Source organism: Capricornis sumatraensis, chromosome 3, assembly GCF_032405125.1.
Source record: "Capricornis sumatraensis isolate serow.1 chromosome 3, serow.2, whole genome shotgun sequence".
Lineage (NCBI taxonomy): Eukaryota > Metazoa > Chordata > Mammalia > Artiodactyla > Bovidae > Capricornis > Capricornis sumatraensis.
The window spans coordinates 33,676,534-33,696,374 of NC_091071.1; the positions used below are offsets into that span (position 1 = coordinate 33,676,534).

The window sequence follows — 19,841 nt, forward strand, 5'->3', positions numbered from 1 at the left end:
GCATCACAAACTGAGAAGCTTAAGCAATAGGAATTCTTTTTTGTCTCATATTTCAGGAGCCTGGAAGGCCAAGATCAAGGTTATCCATAGGGCTATGGCCCCTCCGAAGGCACCAGAAGGGTCTTCTGGCCTCTGGTGGTTCCTAGGCTTGTGGCAGCATAACTCCAACCTTCCCTTGACAGCCTCTCTGTGAGCACGTCTGTGTCCAAATTCCTTCTTTTTACTTTTTAAAAGCTTTTTATTTTGTACTGGTGTCTAACCGATCAACGATATTGTAATAGTTTCAGGTGGATAGCCAGGTACTCAGTCTCCCCTGGGTGTTCATTGGAAGGACTGATGCTGAAGCTGAAACTCCAATACTTTGGCCACCTCATGCGAAGAGTTGACTCATTGGAAAAAACCCTGATGCTGGGAGGGATTGGGGGCAGGAGGAGAAGGGGACGACAGAGGATGAGATGACTGGATGGCGTCACCAACTTGATGGAAATGAGTTTGGGTAAACTCCGGGAGTTGGTGATGGACAGGGAGGCCTGGCGTGCCGCGATTCATGGGGTCGCAAAGAGTCAGACACAACTGAGAGACTGAACTGACTGACTGAACTGATTCTCCCCTGGTGGCTCAGATGGTAAGGAATCCACCCTCAATGCAGGGATCAGATCCCTGCATTGGGAAGAGCCCCTGGAGAAGGGAATGACAACCCACTCCAGTGTTCTTTCCTGGGAAATCCTGTGGACAGAGGAGCCTGGTGGGCTACAGTCCATGGGGTTGCAAAAACTCCAACACAACTGAACCTCTAACACACATTCTTTCCCAAACTCCCCCCCAATCCAGGCTGCCACGTAACATCTAGAAGAGTTCCCTGTGCTACACTGTAGGTCCTTGTTGGCTATTCACTTAAAATAGAGCAGTGTGTCCATGCACACTCCAAGCTCCCTAACTTTCCCTTCTCCCCATTCTTTCCCCTGGCAACATAAGTTTGTTCTCTCCAAATTCCTTCTTTTTATCAGGACACCAGTGGTATTGGGTTAGGAGCCCACCTTGCTCCAGTGTAACCTCGCCTCAATTAATCTCATCTTCAATGACCCCATCTCCAAATAAGTGCATATTCAGAGACACTGGGGCTTGGGACTTCAACATATGGATTTTGAGAAAGCACAATTCGGCCTATAACATGCTACAGCAGCAGAGTTGAGTAGTTGCATCAGAGACTAAGCCTAAACTATTTATTATAGTGTCTTTACAAAAGAAGTACTAGCCCCTGTTTTCAAAGACGTGTGTATGTGTGTGTGTGTTTGCAAATGCATACAAAATTCGGAAGTTTGTTCGCAAATACATTAACAGAGATTGCCTCTGAGTTACAGAACTATAGGCAATTTTAACTGCATTCTTAATATTTTCTACATTATTTGGGCTTCTAAAAATTATGATGTAATAATTTTTGTAATAGAAATGAATAGTAAACTTGTCTCTTTGTGCAGAAAGGGGCATCATTCCTGTTTAGTCTCTGCTTCCTACATGCAGCCACCAAATTCTCCTGTCCGTTAATGGTTTGTTTTGTTCCAACGCAAACCTCTCTAAATAGGCCACCATTCTACACTGTTGGGAGTGCTGATGGCAAACACTTAGCAACCAGCAAACTCAACTGTTTACTCACTTGGGCGTAATGATTCTTCATGTCTTTATTTAGCTGCCTCTTGTAACTCGGAGAGAAAAGGTTTTGGCTTTTATCTCCTCATTAAAAATAGATCCTTTTATGATGACGGGATGGAGCAGTCATGAGTCATCATCTCCTGGGTGATAGGGAAGTGTGCAATGCTGGATCAGGCCTTGGGAGATGGGCCCCAAGATGGTACCCCACCATCACCTTGACTCTCTGGCTTCTTGTCGTTGCAGGAAACTGGATGCTTTCATCTACGACGCTGCCGTCTTGAATTACAAGGCTGGGAGGGACGAAGGCTGCAAGCTGGTGACCATTGGGAGTGGGTACATCTTTGCTACCACTGGTTATGGGATCGCCCTCCAGAAGGGTTCACCATGGAAGAGGCAGATTGACCTGGCCCTGCTCCAGTTTGTGGGTGATGGTAAGACTCTGGTTGACTTCCCCTACTTCCGGGGGACTGGAGACCCTCACACCCTCTGCTTCCTAACTGGCTTTCCAGTGGATCTTTGGGTAATGACTTGGCTCACTATAAGTATTTACTGAGTGCTGACCACATGGTACCACGGTTCTTTAGGTTGCTTATAATGGAAATCAGTTATGGACAACTAAGTCAATTTAAAGGAGTTTATTTTAAGGATGCTTAAGTATCTATCTCAGTGAATTCAGGAAGGAGTTGAGCAAATAAGTTCAGAGGGAAAAACAGGAACCAGGGCAGCCCTGGGACCTCAACAGCAGGAATTCATGGGTCCCTCTCTCTGAAGGAGTGCTTCTCAGTGCAGGGCAGGGATTTCATCCCTTGGGGGATATTTGGCTGCATCTAGAGATATTTTTGATTGTCATGACAAGGAGGTTATTTGATACCAGCTTTTGGTGGGTAGAGGCCAGGGGTAAAGGATGCTGGCATCTTTCAATGCTCAGGATAGCCCCCCCTCCAAAAAAAAATCTCAAAACATAGAACTATCTGACCCCAAGCATACAGTAAAGAATCTGCCTGCAACACAGGGGACCCAGGTTGGATCCCTGGGTCGGGAAGATCCCTTGGAGGAGGGCATGGCGACCCACTCCAGTGTTCTTGCCTGGAGAGTCCCATGGACAGAGGAGCCTGGTGAACTATAGTCTATTGGGTCTCAAAGAGTCAGACACGCCTGAGCAGCTTTGACTTTCACGCATTTATAGTATCAGGGCTAAGGGGAAAGCTCTGCTCTAGAGCACTTGCTGTTCAGTTGCTAAGTCTCTGAGCATAGTCACGCTCAGGGTCTGACCCTTTGAGACCCTGTGGACTGCAGCACACCAGGCTCCCCTGTCCATCACTATTTCTAGAGCAGTGATATCACACAACTAGTCCCAGTCTCTATTTTCCAAATTCTAAATTTCCAATTCCAGAGGAAGGATTCCTGATCGATTTTGGGTCAAAGGCTCTTTCCTGGACCCCTCAGGAGTGAATAAAGGGTAGGGTTACGTTGTCCTAACATGAGAGTTCCTACTATTTTCCTATGGGGAGATGAAGGAGAGGTGATTGCTATACAGGGAAGAGTTTGCAGAAATCCCATGGGTTTCCACTACAATCCGCCCCTTGGCTGCCTATCCTGAAAAAAGGCCACTTCCACCCTCATGGGCTTGCAGTCTAATGGAATGAGGGTGTTTCTGGAGCTTCCAGCTAACTGGACTGACTCTCTCCAGCAGCATTTCCTTCTGTCCATCTCTGCTTTTAGTTGGGGATTTTAACATAGCTAATTGCTCCAGGACATGGTTTTAGAATCCTGTCCTGGCTCATATGGCATGCTGGTTCCCCTTGGACTTGCGAACACTGAGATGGGAAAAGCAAAAGCAGCAGAGATGGCAGGTGAACCCTAAAAACGAGTACGTATGAGTAGGAAACAGAAGTTCAGGGCATAGGTCAGAAGCTGCATTCAAGAATGGGCGGAGGCTATATTTGGAGACAGTTCCAGAAAATACAGGGCTTCCCAGGTGGCACTAGAAATAAAGAACCCGCCTGTCAATGAGGGAGATAGAAGAACCTTGGGTTTGATCCCTGGGTCAGGAAGATCCCCTGGAGTAGGAGATGGCAACTTACTCCAGTATTCTTGCCTGGAGAATCCCATGCACAGAGGAGCCTGGTGGGCTACAATCGATAGGATCACAAGGAGTCAGACACAACTGAAGAGACTGAGCATGCACACATGCCCAAACATGCTGCTCTTGTCCAGGGCTGGGGAGGATGGTCCGTCAACTACTGTGGCCAAACACAGTGCTGAAAGAGGCAGAGGTTTGTGTGTATGGTTGGTATAAACTTGAGCAAAGGGCATAATGCCTTACACCCTCTACTCCCAGATTTAAACCTTAGGTTCTCACAGTGTCATCAAGAAACCTAAATGTGTTTTATATTTAACTCCCAAATGAGAGCATCTGAATCTTTGGATTCTCTCTAGGGCATTGGTACCTTTCAATCAGATCAACACCCATGTCCTCTGCTGTGTCCTAGTGACGTGTAGCTGTGTTGCCCAGTTATCGCTGTGACATCTTGGAAGAACATGACATTTATTCTGCTCGTGGGAGCACAGGTTGAGTGGGAAAGCTTGCCTTGGGCCATGGTGGCTCCACCTCCTGCTGCAAGCCCAGGGATCATCTCTGTGGTCTTTGTTCCATCCGTGTTTATTCTGGGTCTCAGGCTGAAAGGGCAGCAGCTAGCTGGGAGAAGCTCTTTTCCTGGCTGTGTTGGAGGCACAGGAGAAAACACCCACCTGTGCAGGCACATTTCAAGTCTCAGCTTTCTTTTTTTAAGTTTTTTCTTTTATATGGGAGTATAGTTGCAGTACCTGCCTGCAGTGCAGGAGCCGCTGGAGATATGAGCTCTGTTCCTGGGTCGGGAAGATCCCCTGGAAGAGGGCATGGCAACCCACTCCAGTATTCATGGGCTTCCTTGGTGTCTCAGAAGGTAAAGAATCTGCCTACAATGCAGGAGATCTAGGTTTGATCTTTGGGTTGGGAAGATCTGGAGGAGGGAACGGCTACCCACTCCAGATTCTGGCCTGCAGAATCCCACGGACAGAGGAGCCTGGAGGGCTACAGTCCATGGGGTCACAAAGAGTCGGACACGACTAAAGCGCCTGAGCGCAATACAGCACAGCACATAGTCGGGTCAGCAGAGCCCTGTGAGTTTCAGGTGTATAGCAGAGTGATTCGGTTCTACAGATACACGTGTCTATTCGTTTTTGAATTCTTTTCCCATGTAGGTTGTTGCATAATATTGCTTGGGCTTCCCTGGTGGCTCAGACGGTAAAGAATCTGCTTGCAATGCGAGGAGACCCTGGATCAGTCCCTGAGTTAGGAAGATCCCCTGGAGAAGGGAATGGCAACCCACTCCAGTATGCTTGCCTGGAGCGTTCCATGGACAGAGGAGCCTGGGGGGCTATAGTTCTTGGTGTTGCCAAGAGTCAGAGACGACTGAGCGGCTAAGACTTTCAAATACTGAGCAGAGTTCCCTGTGCTCTACAGTAGGTCCTTGTTGGCTGCCTTTGCCACATTCGCATCTGCTAACACCCTTCTGTCCAAAGCAAGTCCTATGGCCAAGCCCAGAGTATACTCTGGAGCAGGGGTGCCAACCTCTGGGGTCTAGTGATGATCTGAGGTGGAGCTGATGTAATCACAATAGAAATAAAATGCGCAATAGATTTAATGTGCTCGAGTGATCCCGAAACCATTTCCCACCCCCCATCCACAGAAAGATTGTCTTCTGTGAAACTGGTCCCTGGTGCCAAAATGGTTGGGACCGCTGCTCTGGAGTATGCTCGGCCTTGTTAAAGAGGAGTTTTGGAGTCAGACGACCAGGAGTGTGTGCACAGGGGAGTGACGCATCCATCTGCCACGGTGGTCACCTAAGCACCTCCCTGTGGTGTGAACTACCCTGCTGACGAGGGTTTCGTTTCCAGCAGTTAAACCCACAGAATCTTGAACATAACAAGTAACTGGTCATTGGAGGACTGGATGAATACCTACACACATGGATGAATGGATAGTGTCAGGATGTATTTCATTTGACAGGAAACTTCTAAATATGATGGGTAGCTGTCAAATCTGTCGGTTCTAACTCTACACCTACCTACCACTGCTGTCACTTCTGCGGCATCTTTTATGAAATAGCAACATATTTGGGGAATAGGATATGCCAATCACCACACCGGATGTGTTACATGTGTTCTTTAATTGAATATTCATCACGACTTTATAAAGTTAAATATTGCCTTTGATGATTTTGCGGAGAATGAAACAGCATCTCCACAGGCTTATCATTTGTTAGTGAGTAAGTGGCGAAGCCTCTTCTTCAAGGGGACTTACTGTTGATGAGGGTCAGTCATTTCAGACTTTTGTTTCATTTAATTCTCCAGAATGCCCATCAAAGTTTGCTAATTAGATGCTTGAGATGTATGGATACCTGTGTGTGTACATGCGTATGTGTGTGCTCTTGCACACTCAGTCGTATCTGATTCTTTGCAACCCCATGGACTGCAGCCCACCAGGCTCCTCTGTCCGTGGGATTTCCCAGGCAAGAATGCTGCAGTGGGTTGCCATTTCCTACTCCAGGGGATCATCCTGACCCCGGGATCAAACCAGCATCTCCTGCCTGGGCAGACAGGGTCTTTACCACTAGCACCATCTGGGAAGCCCATAGACCCTTGAAGAAGAAGTAATTTAGTGTATATTGGATGATTATCTATTGTCCCATTTCCAAATGCTTCTGTGAAAAGGTCAATTTTTTTAGCCTCAGTTTATTCATCTGCAGTTGAGTACAGAAATATTTACCAGATAAGGTTGTCATGAAGATAAAATGAAAAGTTATATTTAAACAGCCACCTGGAAATAGAAATGATTCAGTAAATGCCATCATCACCACCACCACCATCATCATTGTCCCCCTCCCCTTCCTCCTCTCTTCCTCCCCTCCCCACCCCCCCCACATTATTGTTGTCCATCCACAGCTCAAGGATTCAAAAAAGCATTTTTAGTGTCATATTGGTGATAATATGGTCAAGTTAGCATCATGGAAATGCCGTTCTGAACAGAAACCTCCCCTCTGTGGCAAATAAACAAACGTTTAGTAGAGGCATCCAGTTAAACCAAAGAGGTGTTCCCTGTTTTAACAGAGTGTCTAGATTCTTAGAGGCATTTTCTGTCCCAGTCCAGGGCTTTCCTGGTCAGACTGTCTGGATTGGGGGATGTGTCTTCACAGCTTCATCTTCGGAGACCATCTGGAGGCCAAGCCACGGGAGAGAAAATGACGTGGCTCCAGGGGGCGTCTTGAGATAATCTTCCCGGAAAGCGACGTCCAATTCTGAATGTCTCTCTAGGAGTAAATACATGAATTAACACAGCTGCATAAATATTTCACTTATCTTATGCAGCTTCGGCAGGATTAATTATACTCCAAAATTAGACCTGGAAAGAGCACAGTGCTGAGCGGTCCCTAATTATTATTCATCCCCTGGAATGGAGTGTTTATCTCTTGTTATAGAGTAGCTTCGGTGGACGATTACGAGTCTAATGAGTGTCAAAAGTATAAAAAATTTTCCTAATGAGCTGTGTAAATATAACCTTTTGAGTAGAGTGTTTGGTTATTGGGGGAACCTCTTATGTGAAGCCTACCAAGCATTTCCCTAGGAAAGGGCCTGCCAATCTCCCGTAAGAGATACACAGGATCCCAGTAAGACCTTACCCTCCTTTTCCTGTCTGACTGTTGGGTCCTTTCTGAAAGAGTGGCGTGCACCTGCATGTGTGCAGGCGTGCTAAGTTGCTTCGGTCGTGTCCAACTCTGTGCAACCCCGTGGACTGTAACCCGCAGCTCCTCTGCCTATGGGATTCTCCAGGCAAAAGTGCTAGAATGGGTGGCCATGCCCTTCTCCAGGGGATCTTCCTGACCCAGGGACCAAACCCGCATCTCTTATGTCTCCTGCATTGGCAGGTGGGTTCTTTACCACTAGCGCCACCTGGGGGTTCACTTGGGGACACTCAAAGATACTTTTCAGCATCTATCACCAATACCCATTGTTTACTGAGAAACGCACGTTCCTAGGCACTGAGATTCCAGAAAGAAATCCTTCCTTCAAGGAGCTTACCATCCAGTTGGTTGGCAATGGGTGGAATTAAAATGTCTAATTTCAAAATATGAACATATTTGTAATAATTCATGTATATATGTTAATATATACCATATATTCATGTTTATATATGTATGGGCTCAGTTGCTCAGTTGTGTGCAACTCTTTGTGGCCCCATGAACTATAGGCCACCAGGCTCCTCTATCCATGGAATTTTCCAGGCAAGAATACTGGAGCAGGTTGACATTTCCTACTCCAGGGAATCATCCAAACTCAGCAATCGAACTGGCATCTCTTGGGTCTCCTGCATTGGCAGGTGGATTCCTTACCACACACACCACCTGGGAAGCCTACAGACACACACACACATACACACACACACACACGTTGGTGTCTTGAGTAAGATGAGAGAGTAGTCGAGGAGAAATATGAGATATCTTATTTTTTAGTAGAAGAATGAAAATATAGAATAAGTCATAAAGAAAACAAGTAAGATTTAGACAGAGATTAGGATGGGCCAGAGTTCCCAAAGCCCCATTCATTAGCTTATCCAACAGCCAACAAATAATTGCTGGGTCCCAGGTATCATCCCGGCACCTAAGAGGTGACAGCTAACTGAGAACATACAGAATGAGTAAGTCTGGGACCTAAAACAATGGCATTTCTGGCTTCAAAGGAGGGCTTGAACAGAAAGTCTCTTAGGCCCTATCAGTCTCATGGGTTTTGTAATTTTTATGTGATTCTTGGATTTGAAGAGACAGGAGAAAATCATAAGAGGTCAAAGGCTCTTTTGGAAGATAGAAGCCAGCAAGAATATATCAAGGAGAACAAGTTCATATTGTAACATTATTCAGAAACAGGTGGTGTTGAGAAAATGGAAGGAAACCAAGATTTTGAGCCTATACTCAATGGTCCACTACCATGCTAAATGCATCACAAATGATCTTTATAATTCTTTGTACAATGTTCTGGAGTAGATCTTATTACCTACATTTTGCAGAGCAGGAAAACAAGGCTCATTTAGGTTATATGAGCTACAGCAAGGGGCTTCCCAGGTAGCACTAGTGATAAAGAACCTGCCTGATAGTGCAGGAGACAAAAGAGACATGGGTTCGATCCCTGGGTCAGAAAGATTTGCTGGAGGAGGGCATGGTAACTCCCATGGACAGAGGCGCCTGGAGGGCTATGGTCCATAGGGTCGCAAAGGGTTGGACATGACTGAAGCAACTTAGCTTGAGTTATAGCAGAGCTTCTCAAACTTTAACCTAATCAGGACTCACCCAGTAATCTCTTTAAAATTCAAGCTCTGTTCCAGTCAATCTAGGAAGCCTGAGAGTCTGCACTTCTAACAAGCTCCAGGTGATGCTACTGATGCTGGTCTGTGGACCATGCCCTGTATAGATTTATTGTTAGAGGTAAAAATTGAACCAGGTTTGCCTGATTCCACCTCTGATCATCTTTCCATTCAACTAGGTTTCTGGAGGGAGAAGGCAATGGCAACCCACTCCAGTACTCTTGCCTGGAAAATCCCATGGACAGAGGAGCCTGGTGGGCTGCAATCCATGGGGTCGCTAAGAGTCAGACACGACTGAGTGACTTCACTTTCACTTTTCACTTTTATGCATTGGAGAAGGAAATGGCAACCCACTCCAGTATTCTTGCCTGGAGAATCCCAGGGATGGGGGGAGCCTGGTGGGCTGCCATCTATGGGGTCGCACAGAGTCGGACACGACTGAAGCGACTTAGCAGCAGCAGGTTTCTGGAGAAGTCTTACGAGTGGCCAGATTACTTTAGCTACAAGTCATATATTTAGCTTTGAAAAGCATTTAATCTTCCTCTTGTATTTTGCTCAGTTTTCATGGTTGTTGGTTTCTTTTTAAACTCTGAATAGCATTACTTCTCCCTGGTGTCTAGTCTGAGTTCATTAAACAAATAAAATGAAATATATGTATTTATCAAATATTTTTATAAAGTTTATAAGGTATATCCCATTGCACTTACATTAGATATATACAGATATCATATATAAATATTTGAAAGATGACACATGCATGTATATTCGTCTTGTATTCTAAGGTGACCAGCTCAACCCATTTTGCTGGGACTCTCTTGTTTTTAAAACTAGCTGGTGACCCCATGTGTGCTGTCACTTCAGTCGAGTCCAACTCTGTGAGACCGTACAGGAGACTGTAGCCCACCAGGCTCCTTTGTCCGTGGGATTCTCCAGGCCAGAATTCTGGAGTGGATTGCCATGCCCTCCTACTTCAGGGCATCTTCCTGACGTAGGGATAGAAGCTGCATCTCTTAAATCTGCCTGCATTGGCAGATGGGTTCTTTATCACTAGTGCCACCTGGGGAGCCCCAGGTGTATCATATTTGGACATACATAGTAGATTCATAGATGGAATATTCACCAGGGCACATCCATATCACTTCAGTTGGATTGGTTCCCTTTGTCCCTTTGGTACTGCAACTTTGTAAGCAGTCGTTTTGAAGACTCATCCAGTTGGTAACAAATCAGATGGGACCACACGTCTGCTCTAGTATTACTAAGGAACCTTGCTGCAGTCGACTCTAGAGCTTCCTAAATAAGATGCTCGCAGTTCTGGGAAGGGGGGCGGAGTGCTGGGGGCTGACAGTGGAGACGCCCACTCCCTGCTTCTGAGTGGCTCACTGTTAACATTCCTGATTCCTTTATTTGTTGGTAGCTCTTGCACTGAACGCGCAGGATGGCTTTTGATGGCAAGGGACCCCATGCGGCCAGCCAGACTCGAGTGTGTTTGTGTGATTGCAGAAGTCATCTGTGTATCTAATTAGGACTCTCATAAATTGCTCTGAGCCATGGAACGGGTTGCTAATGTCCTGAGCACTGTCCTCATCAAGCTTCCCAGCTTAATATATTTGGGCCGATGTGTGAGTCTCGGGGAGACCTGGATGCCCGCACAACTTGGGTGGTGAGCACCACCCATACATCCCTGCATGGCTTTGCAGCCCATCTTCTTAGGGCTGGCTTAAGCCATGAAGGTACAGCCATGTGGGTGGAAGAGATCGCTGCAGGCCACCTCACTCCTAAGTATTTTCCGTGCTCATCTGCCTACAGTATCTGAAATTGCAACATTTGGACTTTTTTTTTTTCAGAAGCATGGATCCTTTTATGCAACCCTCCTGCTTTATTTTTTTTTATATAAAGGATTAAAAAAATTCCAATTTAATAATAAATTTTGGAAAAGCAAATGTAAAATGACTTGGGCTTATAGTTCAGAGTTTCTTCTCCCATCTTCTCCTGAATTCATTTCCTGATCTGATATCTGACCCATCCTTCAGCCCACACACCCCTCTGTGAAGGTTTCCTTAAAGACTGCAGCTCTGACAAACTAGAACCCTTTTGTTGTTGTTGCTGTGTAGTCACTCAAACATATCTGACTCTGTGACCCCATGGACTGCAGCCTGCCAGGCTCCTCTGCCCATGGGATTTCCCAGGGAAGAATACTAGAGTGGGATGCTATTTCCTTCTCCAGAGAATCTTCCCAATCCAGGAATCAAACCGGGTCTCCTGAGTGTCTCCTGCATTGCAGGCACCTTCTTTTTTCACTGAGCCACCCGGGAAGCCTTCAGCTCCATGAAACTATTTTCATGGAGAAAGGAAACTCCTTTAGCTCCATGCTTATAGCATTTGTGTGCCATTTCACTAAGTGACACAAGTGAAGGGGTGTGACAGAAGGTTCTGTAACTCCTAGCTGCATGGCAGGCTGTTTCTCTGAGTTCCAGGTTCCTCAGTTAAGCATGAAAGCAAATGGGCTTCCCTGGTGGCTCAGTGGTAAAAGAATCCACCTGCCAGTATAGGACATGCAGGTTCAGTCCCTGAGTCAGGAAGATCCCCTGGAGAAGAAAATGACAACCCACTCCAATATTGCCTGAAAAATTCCACTGTAGAGAACCTTGGCAGGCTATGTGTCCAGGGGGTCACAAAGATTTAGACACAGCTACACACACACACACACACGCACACATGCATGCACGCACGCACACACACACACTCACTCACTGTTCTCTCTAGGGGCTGCATGAATTTATATTCCCGCCAACATAGGCCACACACTTTCATGTTCATTCTGTTGCCCTTTCCTCTCTGCTAGGACTCATTCCTGAGCTTTACACATAGTAGACGCTCAAGTAAAACTTATTAGATGAGTGAATAAATGAATGCATGGATTTGAAAATACCACAGATATACTTTTGTGAGGCTTACTTCATTCATCAAATACCTTCTCTGATGAAGTTCAGTTCAGGATGTTATTTTCTTTGGGATGAACATCAGGTGTCTCTAGGCAAGAGACACAGAGAGGAAATCACTAAACCACTGTCCAGGGGGACAGTCTTCCCAAGCCTCTGACCCACGTTTTCAGTGCCATGCAGGCAAGTTCTCCTGTTATCTAATTTGTGTGCTCTAGTAGTCAAATACATCTGCTCTGTTCTTTTTAAGACACTTTTCTGGGATCAATATAATCAGCAAGATTATATTTTAGAACTGGAATGGATCGTAAATCCTGAGTGACTCTGTGGTTTGTGATCAAGGAGGTAAACAGAGAAGGAGCGTTACTGTCTATTTTTGAAAATCCAGTTTTATTGAAACACAGCCACATCCATTCATTCAGGTATTGTCTGTGGCTGTTTCCCCTACCACAGCAGAGTCACACTGTTGCAACAGCAGTTGTAGAATCTGCACAACCCCAAATATTTATTGTTGGGCCATTTGTCGGGAAAGTATGATGACCCTGGCCTTCGACTGTCTGGAGGAAGACAAGGGAGGCAAAGACTTGATATTGTAGGTTGTCCACTTCTTCTAAGGAAAGGGGAAAGATCCAGATGGAGAAAGGAAGAAAGAAGGGGCAGATAGGAAAGAGAGACAGGGATATATGAGGGGGAGAAGGATGGAAGAAGAGATGGGGAGAGAAGAGGAGGAGAGGACGAGGGGTACAGAAAGGCAGAAGGGGAGAGGAAGGATCAGAGAGAAAGTGTGCTCGGGGGACTAGTCAGGTAACACGCCTCCTGCATCTACAGTGCAGCCTGGCTTGGTCAACTGAGCAGTTACGCACATTGCAGATAACGCTGAAGGAGCCTGGGAGCCATCCACTGCCCTCCCTGGGCTCCATGGTGGAGCCGGGCGCAGGCCCCCGGCTGACTCACTCCTGCCTGGGAGAAGTCTAATCTGTTTCCCGCGGGCCTCCCCTGCCAGCAGCTCTTCGTGACATAGGTCCCGGTGTCCTCAGATGACTCAGCAACACCCTAGTCAACCAGCAGCCTCCGTCCATTTAAAGAGATAAAAGCCAAAATGAGGATGGGGGGTTTGGTGGGGGGAGGCTCTGAGGGGCGACTTGCATGGGGAAGAGAAAGTTTTCCATGTGTTGAAACGGAAGTCATTCAAAGCTACCATCATTAGTGTTATTTTTATCGAAGTTTTTAACAACAGGCGGGGGAGCCTGGTGGGCTGCCATCTATGGGGTCCCACAGAGTCGGACACAACTGAAGCGACTTAGCAGCAGTAGCAGCAGCAACATTCACAGAGGGGCAACTATGGGCCATAAGATAATCCGTCTTTATATGTATTAATTTCATGCAGTTCTCACAGTTATTAAATGCCATGAATTATGACTATAAGTATCTGCCTACAGATGAGGAAACTGAGTCACAGAAAGTTTGAGTCATGTGTCAAGCTATAGTAAGTGGCTGATCCAACCTGGGCAAGTAGGCTCTAGGGTCTTCATTTGAACCATTATGCAACATTGTGTCTCCTTTATCTGCTGTTGACCTCCCAGACATCTCATTCGGCAAGCGTTCCCATCTGGGAAGGGGCTACTGACCTATGTGATTTAAAAGCACATAAGTCAGTAGCCGGGCTTCCCAGGTGGCTCAGTGGGTAAAGAATCTGCCTGCGATGCAGGAGATGCAGGTTTGATCCCTGGGTCAGCAAGATCCCCTGGAGGAGGACATGGCAACCCACTCCAGTATTCTTGCCTGGAGGATTCCACAGACAGAGGAGCCTGGCAGCCCACAGTCCATGGGGTCCCAAAGAGTCTGACATGACTAAGCATGCAAGCACGCACACAGGTCAGTAGCCAGCCTCTGTTCCTTCCTCTTTCACTGAAGGATAAGTTGCCTGCAGGTGATACTGGACTAAATAACTTGGCAACAGAGCTTGAGGGTGGAAGAGAAAGTAATCTCCATTTTTTCCATCTTTCCAAGGGGAAGGAGACTTGTCCATGCCCCGGGCCCCAGCACCATGGGAACAGGCTCAGCCTAATTTTTGAGATCATTCAACCCTGGCAGTTTGGGGAAAACTCAGGACCCAAAAGCAAGAGATGAGAAGGAATGAAACAAGGACAGAATGTAATTAAGAGAAGTCAGATGTTTGGCCCCGATACAGGCTTGCCGAGCAGCCTCTCTAGGTTCACAAAGACCGACATGCTTGCTGGAATTGCTTGTTCCCCACAGAGCTCCTCGGAGCTGCATAATCCCCAGCATTTCAGAAAGTTATTGTTCCTTGCTAAACATATTTTAATCAAATTGAGACTTCAAAGGCGGAAATCACAGTTTAGGCTAAGCAAAGCCACTCTGTAAATCACAAACTCCGTAATCAAGTGAGCAGGGGCTGGGTGCTGTTAACAAAACCCCTCAACTTATTCACACATTTGCCCATTCATTCAGTCTCCCTGTAGACATCCATCCAACAAAAAATAACTGAGCAGCTTCTAAACACCAGGTGGTGGGACGTAAAAATGAGGAAAGGTTTTGCCATCTTGCCATCGATAGCTACCTTACTTTGAAAGACACTTTGGGCATTTCTGTGTTCATCAGACTCAGTTAGGGAGATGTTGAAAGCAGGCTTTCCTGGGGGCTCAGACTGTAAAGAATCTGCCTGCAATGCGGCAGACCCAGGTTCAGTCCCTGAGTTGGGAAGATCCTCTGGAGGAGGAAATGGCAACCCACTCCAGTAGTCTTGCCTGGAGAATTCCATGGACAGAGGAGCTTGGTGGGCTACAGTCCATGGGGTCACAAAGAGTTGGACACGACTGAGCAACTAACACGAAAAGGAGATACTGCATTAGACTGTGAGCAGAAGTGGTGGTTCAGAAAGGAATAAAATAGATATGAAAGTGTCTGTTGCTTTTAAAGATTTCATTTTCATGTATTGACCATAATAACAAAGTTAAAAATAAATCAGGCAAGACTGAAAGACCCACATTTAGGCAGAAAATGAGTCAGTGTTTCTATTGATTAAATTAAATCTGGAACCAAGTTTGGATGTGATGGTTATCCTGATTCCTTAACTGTGCAGATGTGGTCTCACTGGAACCCACTAGGGACCTGTGGTCAGAGACCATTACTGACAGATGGACTGAATCTAATTTTTCTTATGGCTGTCATGAAAGCTCCTCACTCCAGGTGGGTGACTTACATGCATCCAAACCTCACGTATACAGAGTACCAGCTTGAATGATATATACCAAGTTCAGTTCAGTCACTCAGTCATGTCCGAGTCTTAGAAACCACATAGACTGCAGCACACCAAGCTTTCCTGTCCATCACCAACTCCCAGAGCTTGCTCAGACTCATGTCCATTGAGTTGGTTGATGCCATCCAACCATCTCATCCTCTGTCATCCCCTTCTCCTCCTGCCTTCAATCTTTCCCAGCATCAGGGTCTTTCCCAGGGCGTTGGCTCTTTGCATCAGGTGGCCAAAGTATTAGAGCTTCAACTTCAGCATCAGCCCTTCCAGTGAATATTCAGGACTGATTTCCTTTAGGATTGACTGGTTTGATCTCCTTGTGGTCCAAGGGACTCTCAAGAGTCTTCTCCAACACCACAGTTCAAAAGCATCATCCAAAGGGAGTGATGATTAACAACCATTTTGATGCCTCAGCCACTAAGTCACTTTGAGTCTCCTATGATCTAAAAACTAAGTCCGGGGAAAACTACTCATTTGGAAATGAAATATTTTCAAAGGAAAAAATGTGCTGATCCTAAGCGTAGATTAGCAATAAAGGGCTTAACTGCTTCTTCACTGGCCTGTGACCAGATGGTACCATAAAAATTAGACTTGTTTATCTCCCTCCTAATTTTAACTGGAGACATATTTGGAATAATAACGGAATGGTACTTACTGAAGAAACAGATAAAATCTGTAAATATCCTAGAGAACCATCAATTCTCCCTTTCTGTTAGAGCTCCAAGGGTTTTCATCTGCGTGAGTTCACAGTGAATTTCTCAATAGATCTCTTGAGATCCGGAGTTGCAGTCTTTAGTATCAGTCTGACACCAGTATTAGAACAAGGTCAGCGGTGCCAAATTTGTGCCTGACAAGCAGTGAATCGCTCAAACCAGGGAGAGTCAAATGTCGAGAGACCCATCAGAGGTGAAATAACACATAATGAATGGTTTGCTGGTAAGTCAAACACTGATGTTGCAGGAACTTAGGTAGAATTTATGGGATGGTTAAACAGTAGCCTCAGATCTCTCTCAGTCTACATTTTTAAAAACATTTTTACTTGGAAAAGGAATATAATATACATATAAAATCACCCCAACCTACATAATCTGATCCTTACCATTATTTTAATTTTTGCATAAAATGTCCTAGTCATTATTAAACCATAATTCATTACATGGTTTTCCTAATGTTAAACATTTCTGTTTCATTTTTCTTTACTAGTATAGATAATGCTGGAATGAACGTCTTTCTGCCCATTTTTTTCTCTTTTGATTGTTTATTTGTAACAAGCTCTCAGATGTAGAATTTGAAGCATTAATAGCCATAAACATCTCTAACATTCTTAATTCTATAGTCTCATATTAGTGCCCAAAAGGTTTGTTCCCACTGAAAAGTGATTCCAGTTAAGAATCAATGGGTCAATTTTATGATTATCTAGTAACATTGAGTGTTATCATTTATTTTGATATTTTAGAAGGTGTAATGTTGCCTTAATTTGAATTCCTTCAAATACTGGTAAAATGGAAAAAAAAAAAAGTGAGCTGTCTTTTCATCTTTTGAGAATATCTATTTTTACATACAAATTTTAATGGACATTTTGTATATCCTAATCATTTACTATAATATTAGTGGTACCATCTCACACAAAAAGCCATAACTTTAGCAGCTAGAGGTCCAGTTAAGAACAAAGGCTTTGGGTTCAAGTATAACTGATCTTTACCAGCTCTATGACCTTGGGAAATTCACTTACCCTTTTTAAGTGTCAGTTTCCTCTTCTTTCAATTGGGGGTTGTAATAGCACCAACCTTACCAAGTTAAATAGTATAATTGGTGTATATCCATCAAGCAATAGGTACCCAATAAGTATCATAGATGATAACAGTGGTCAAATTGGGCTTTATTCTTGTTCATATTTATACATATAAATATTTTAATCATTTTATTTCCTTTTTTGATTGCTTAAATCAGGATCCTGCAAATTGTAGCCCACATTGGCCCATTGTCTGTCTTTGTAAATAAAGTTTTATTGGAATACCTCCCACCCATTCACGCACTGTGTGTTTTTACAGCTGCAAGGGCAGAGGTGAGTAGTTCTGACAGAGACCATATGGTTCATAAAGCTGAAAATATTTACTAATTAGCCCTTTACAGGAACAGGTTGTTGACCTCTGGCTTTATAAAAGGAAAGCATGTTCTTATAGAACAATTCCAACAATATGGAAGAATTTAACATAGCTCGTGCCCCTTCATCCTTTAAGATATTTTTCTTCGTAAAAAAAACAAGTTCATGTTTCTTTATAAATGATTTTTTTTTTCCTCTTTAAAAAATCTGCTTCCTTTCACTTTCTTGTTATTCCCTCTCTTGACCCCCGAAGTGGAAAAATGCCTTAGATCTCTCCTATGCCACTCTTTTCTTTTCCTTCTGTGGACTGTACTATAAAGTCAACTCTGGTATCTGTGAGGAATTCCTTCCAGGATCCCCACTGGATACCCAAATCCACAGATGCTCAAATCCCTTGTATAAAATGGGATAGTATTTGCATATAAACTACGCATATTCTCCCATAGACTTTAAATCATCTCTAGGTTACTTTTAATACCGAATACAACGTAAATGCTATGTTAATAGTTGTAAATACAATGTAAATGCTATGTAAATAGTTGCGGGTGCCCTCCACATCCAAGGTTTTCTTTTTGGAACTTTTTGGAATTTTTTTCTGAAAAACTTTTCCATCTGTGGTTGGTTGAATCCAGAAATATGGAACCCACGAATACAGAGGGCAGACTGTACCTTCACTGTATTGCTGCATCTCAGTGCCCCATTATGTTTATTTATATGGCTGTTCTGGATTGCGATCTCGAGCATGACCAGCACCCCCAGAAAGCTCCCCCATGGCCTCTTCCAGCCAATGTCTCCCCCAGAGGTAACCACCATTCTGCCCCCCATGATCATGGGTAGGTTCTGCCTTCTTTTGAACTTCAAATAGGTTGTGCAGTCATGCAACGTATATTCATTTGTGTCTTTTGTGACATGGATCCATTTTACCGCCTGTACTAATAGCTTCCTGTTTTTTCATTGAAAAAGTGAAAGTGTTAGTCACTCAGTCATGTCTAATTCTTTGAGACCCCATGGACTGTAGCCCACCAGGCTCCGCTGTCCATGGAATTCTCCTGGCGAGAATACTGTAATGGGTAGCCATTCCCTTCTTCAGGGGATCTTCGCGACCCAAGGATCAAACCTGGGTCTCCTTCATTGGGGCAGATTCTTTACCACCTGCGCCACCAGGGAAACCTGTTTTTTCATTATTGCATGGTATTCCATTGTACAGATTTACTGCAATTTATACACTTGCTATTGATGGACATTTGTGTTCTTATTTTTTGTCTGCTTTGAACACCCTTGCACATATTTTTGGTGCATGTCAGCACTTAATTGTTGAGGAATAACCCAGGAATAAGATTGCTTGACCATAGGGTGTACATATACTCCAGCAGATATTTCCAAAGTTTTCAGAGAAAAAGTACAACCAGTTTACATTCTCACCAGCAGTGCATGCAGCTCCTCGAATTTCGTTTTTATTGTTCCCTAATTTTCCTAATTTAAATTTTGGTTTATATTGGTGTATAAGAGATGTGGGTTCGATCCCTGAATCGGGAAGATCCCCTGGAGGAGGGCATGGCAGTATTCTTGCCTGGAGAATCCTATGGACAGAGGAGCCTGGCTTGCTATAGTCCACAGCGTCGGTCGCATAGGGTCGCAGTCAGATGCGACTGCAGTGACTTAACACACACACATGCATAGTTGATTTACAATGTTGTGTTGGTTTCAGGTGTATGACAAAGTGGCTCAGTTATACATATACATTCAGATTCTTTCCCATATAGGTTATTATAGAATGTTGAGTAGGTCCTTGTTGAGTGTCTATTTTACATTTAGTTATGTGTCTGTGTTAATCCCAGCCTCCTAGTTTATCCTGCCCCCGTCCCCTGCATGCTTTGTCACTGTCTTTCCATACGAGAGGTGAATCGGGCCTGCGTAACTGAACTCTCAGTACGTTCCTCAAGGGCTGTGTGGTTGGAGTCTGTTGAATGATCACAGCCAACAGTGGAGAGACCCAGAGTCCTTTCCCAGCTTCTTTTTCCTGGCCCCAGTTGCATTGTTAGCAGAATGGGGAGAGAGGACCCTCACGTCTGCCCCTCTTGCTCCCAGGTTGGAATCTGAACCTGACTACTCCTCACCCCACACACTTTCCCAGGCATGCCTGGCCGTGGGCCCACCCCCATCTGGCACTTCAGGCTTGGGATGCAGCCGAGGAAGCCAGAGGAGCGCTAAGACCCTAACAGGGAGAGGAGGCTGCCATTAACGCGGGTGGGCACGGCCCAGCCTCCGCATTACACCCTTGCCACTCTCCAAAGAAAGAGAAGCCGTGTCTTCTCCTTCTTTAGTTGTGAATAGCTCTGTCTGCAGGCACAGAGTCCTTCCTCTAAAGGTCCCATTTCTCCCCTTCTTGTCTTCTCTTTCCTCTTTCTTCCCTCTCTGCTCCCCCATTTTCTCTCCTATTTCCTTTCCTTTTCACTCTCTCCTTCTCTTTCTCCTTCA

The 19,841-nt window shown here is 45.0% G+C and overlaps 1 protein-coding gene across 2 annotated transcripts in view; it reads left to right on the forward strand.

The window, feature by feature from the left end:
• Positions 1 to 19,841, forward strand: part of GRIN2A (glutamate ionotropic receptor NMDA type subunit 2A) — a 440,082-nt gene that overhangs the window by 399,740 nt on the left and 20,501 nt on the right. For both annotated transcript variants that reach the window (XM_068968089.1, XM_068968090.1), the window contains one exon: positions 1,894 to 2,081. In XM_068968089.1, the coding sequence (XP_068824190.1) occupies positions 1,894 to 2,081 (188 nt within the window). The remainder of the gene's footprint in view (positions 1 to 1,893; positions 2,082 to 19,841) is intronic.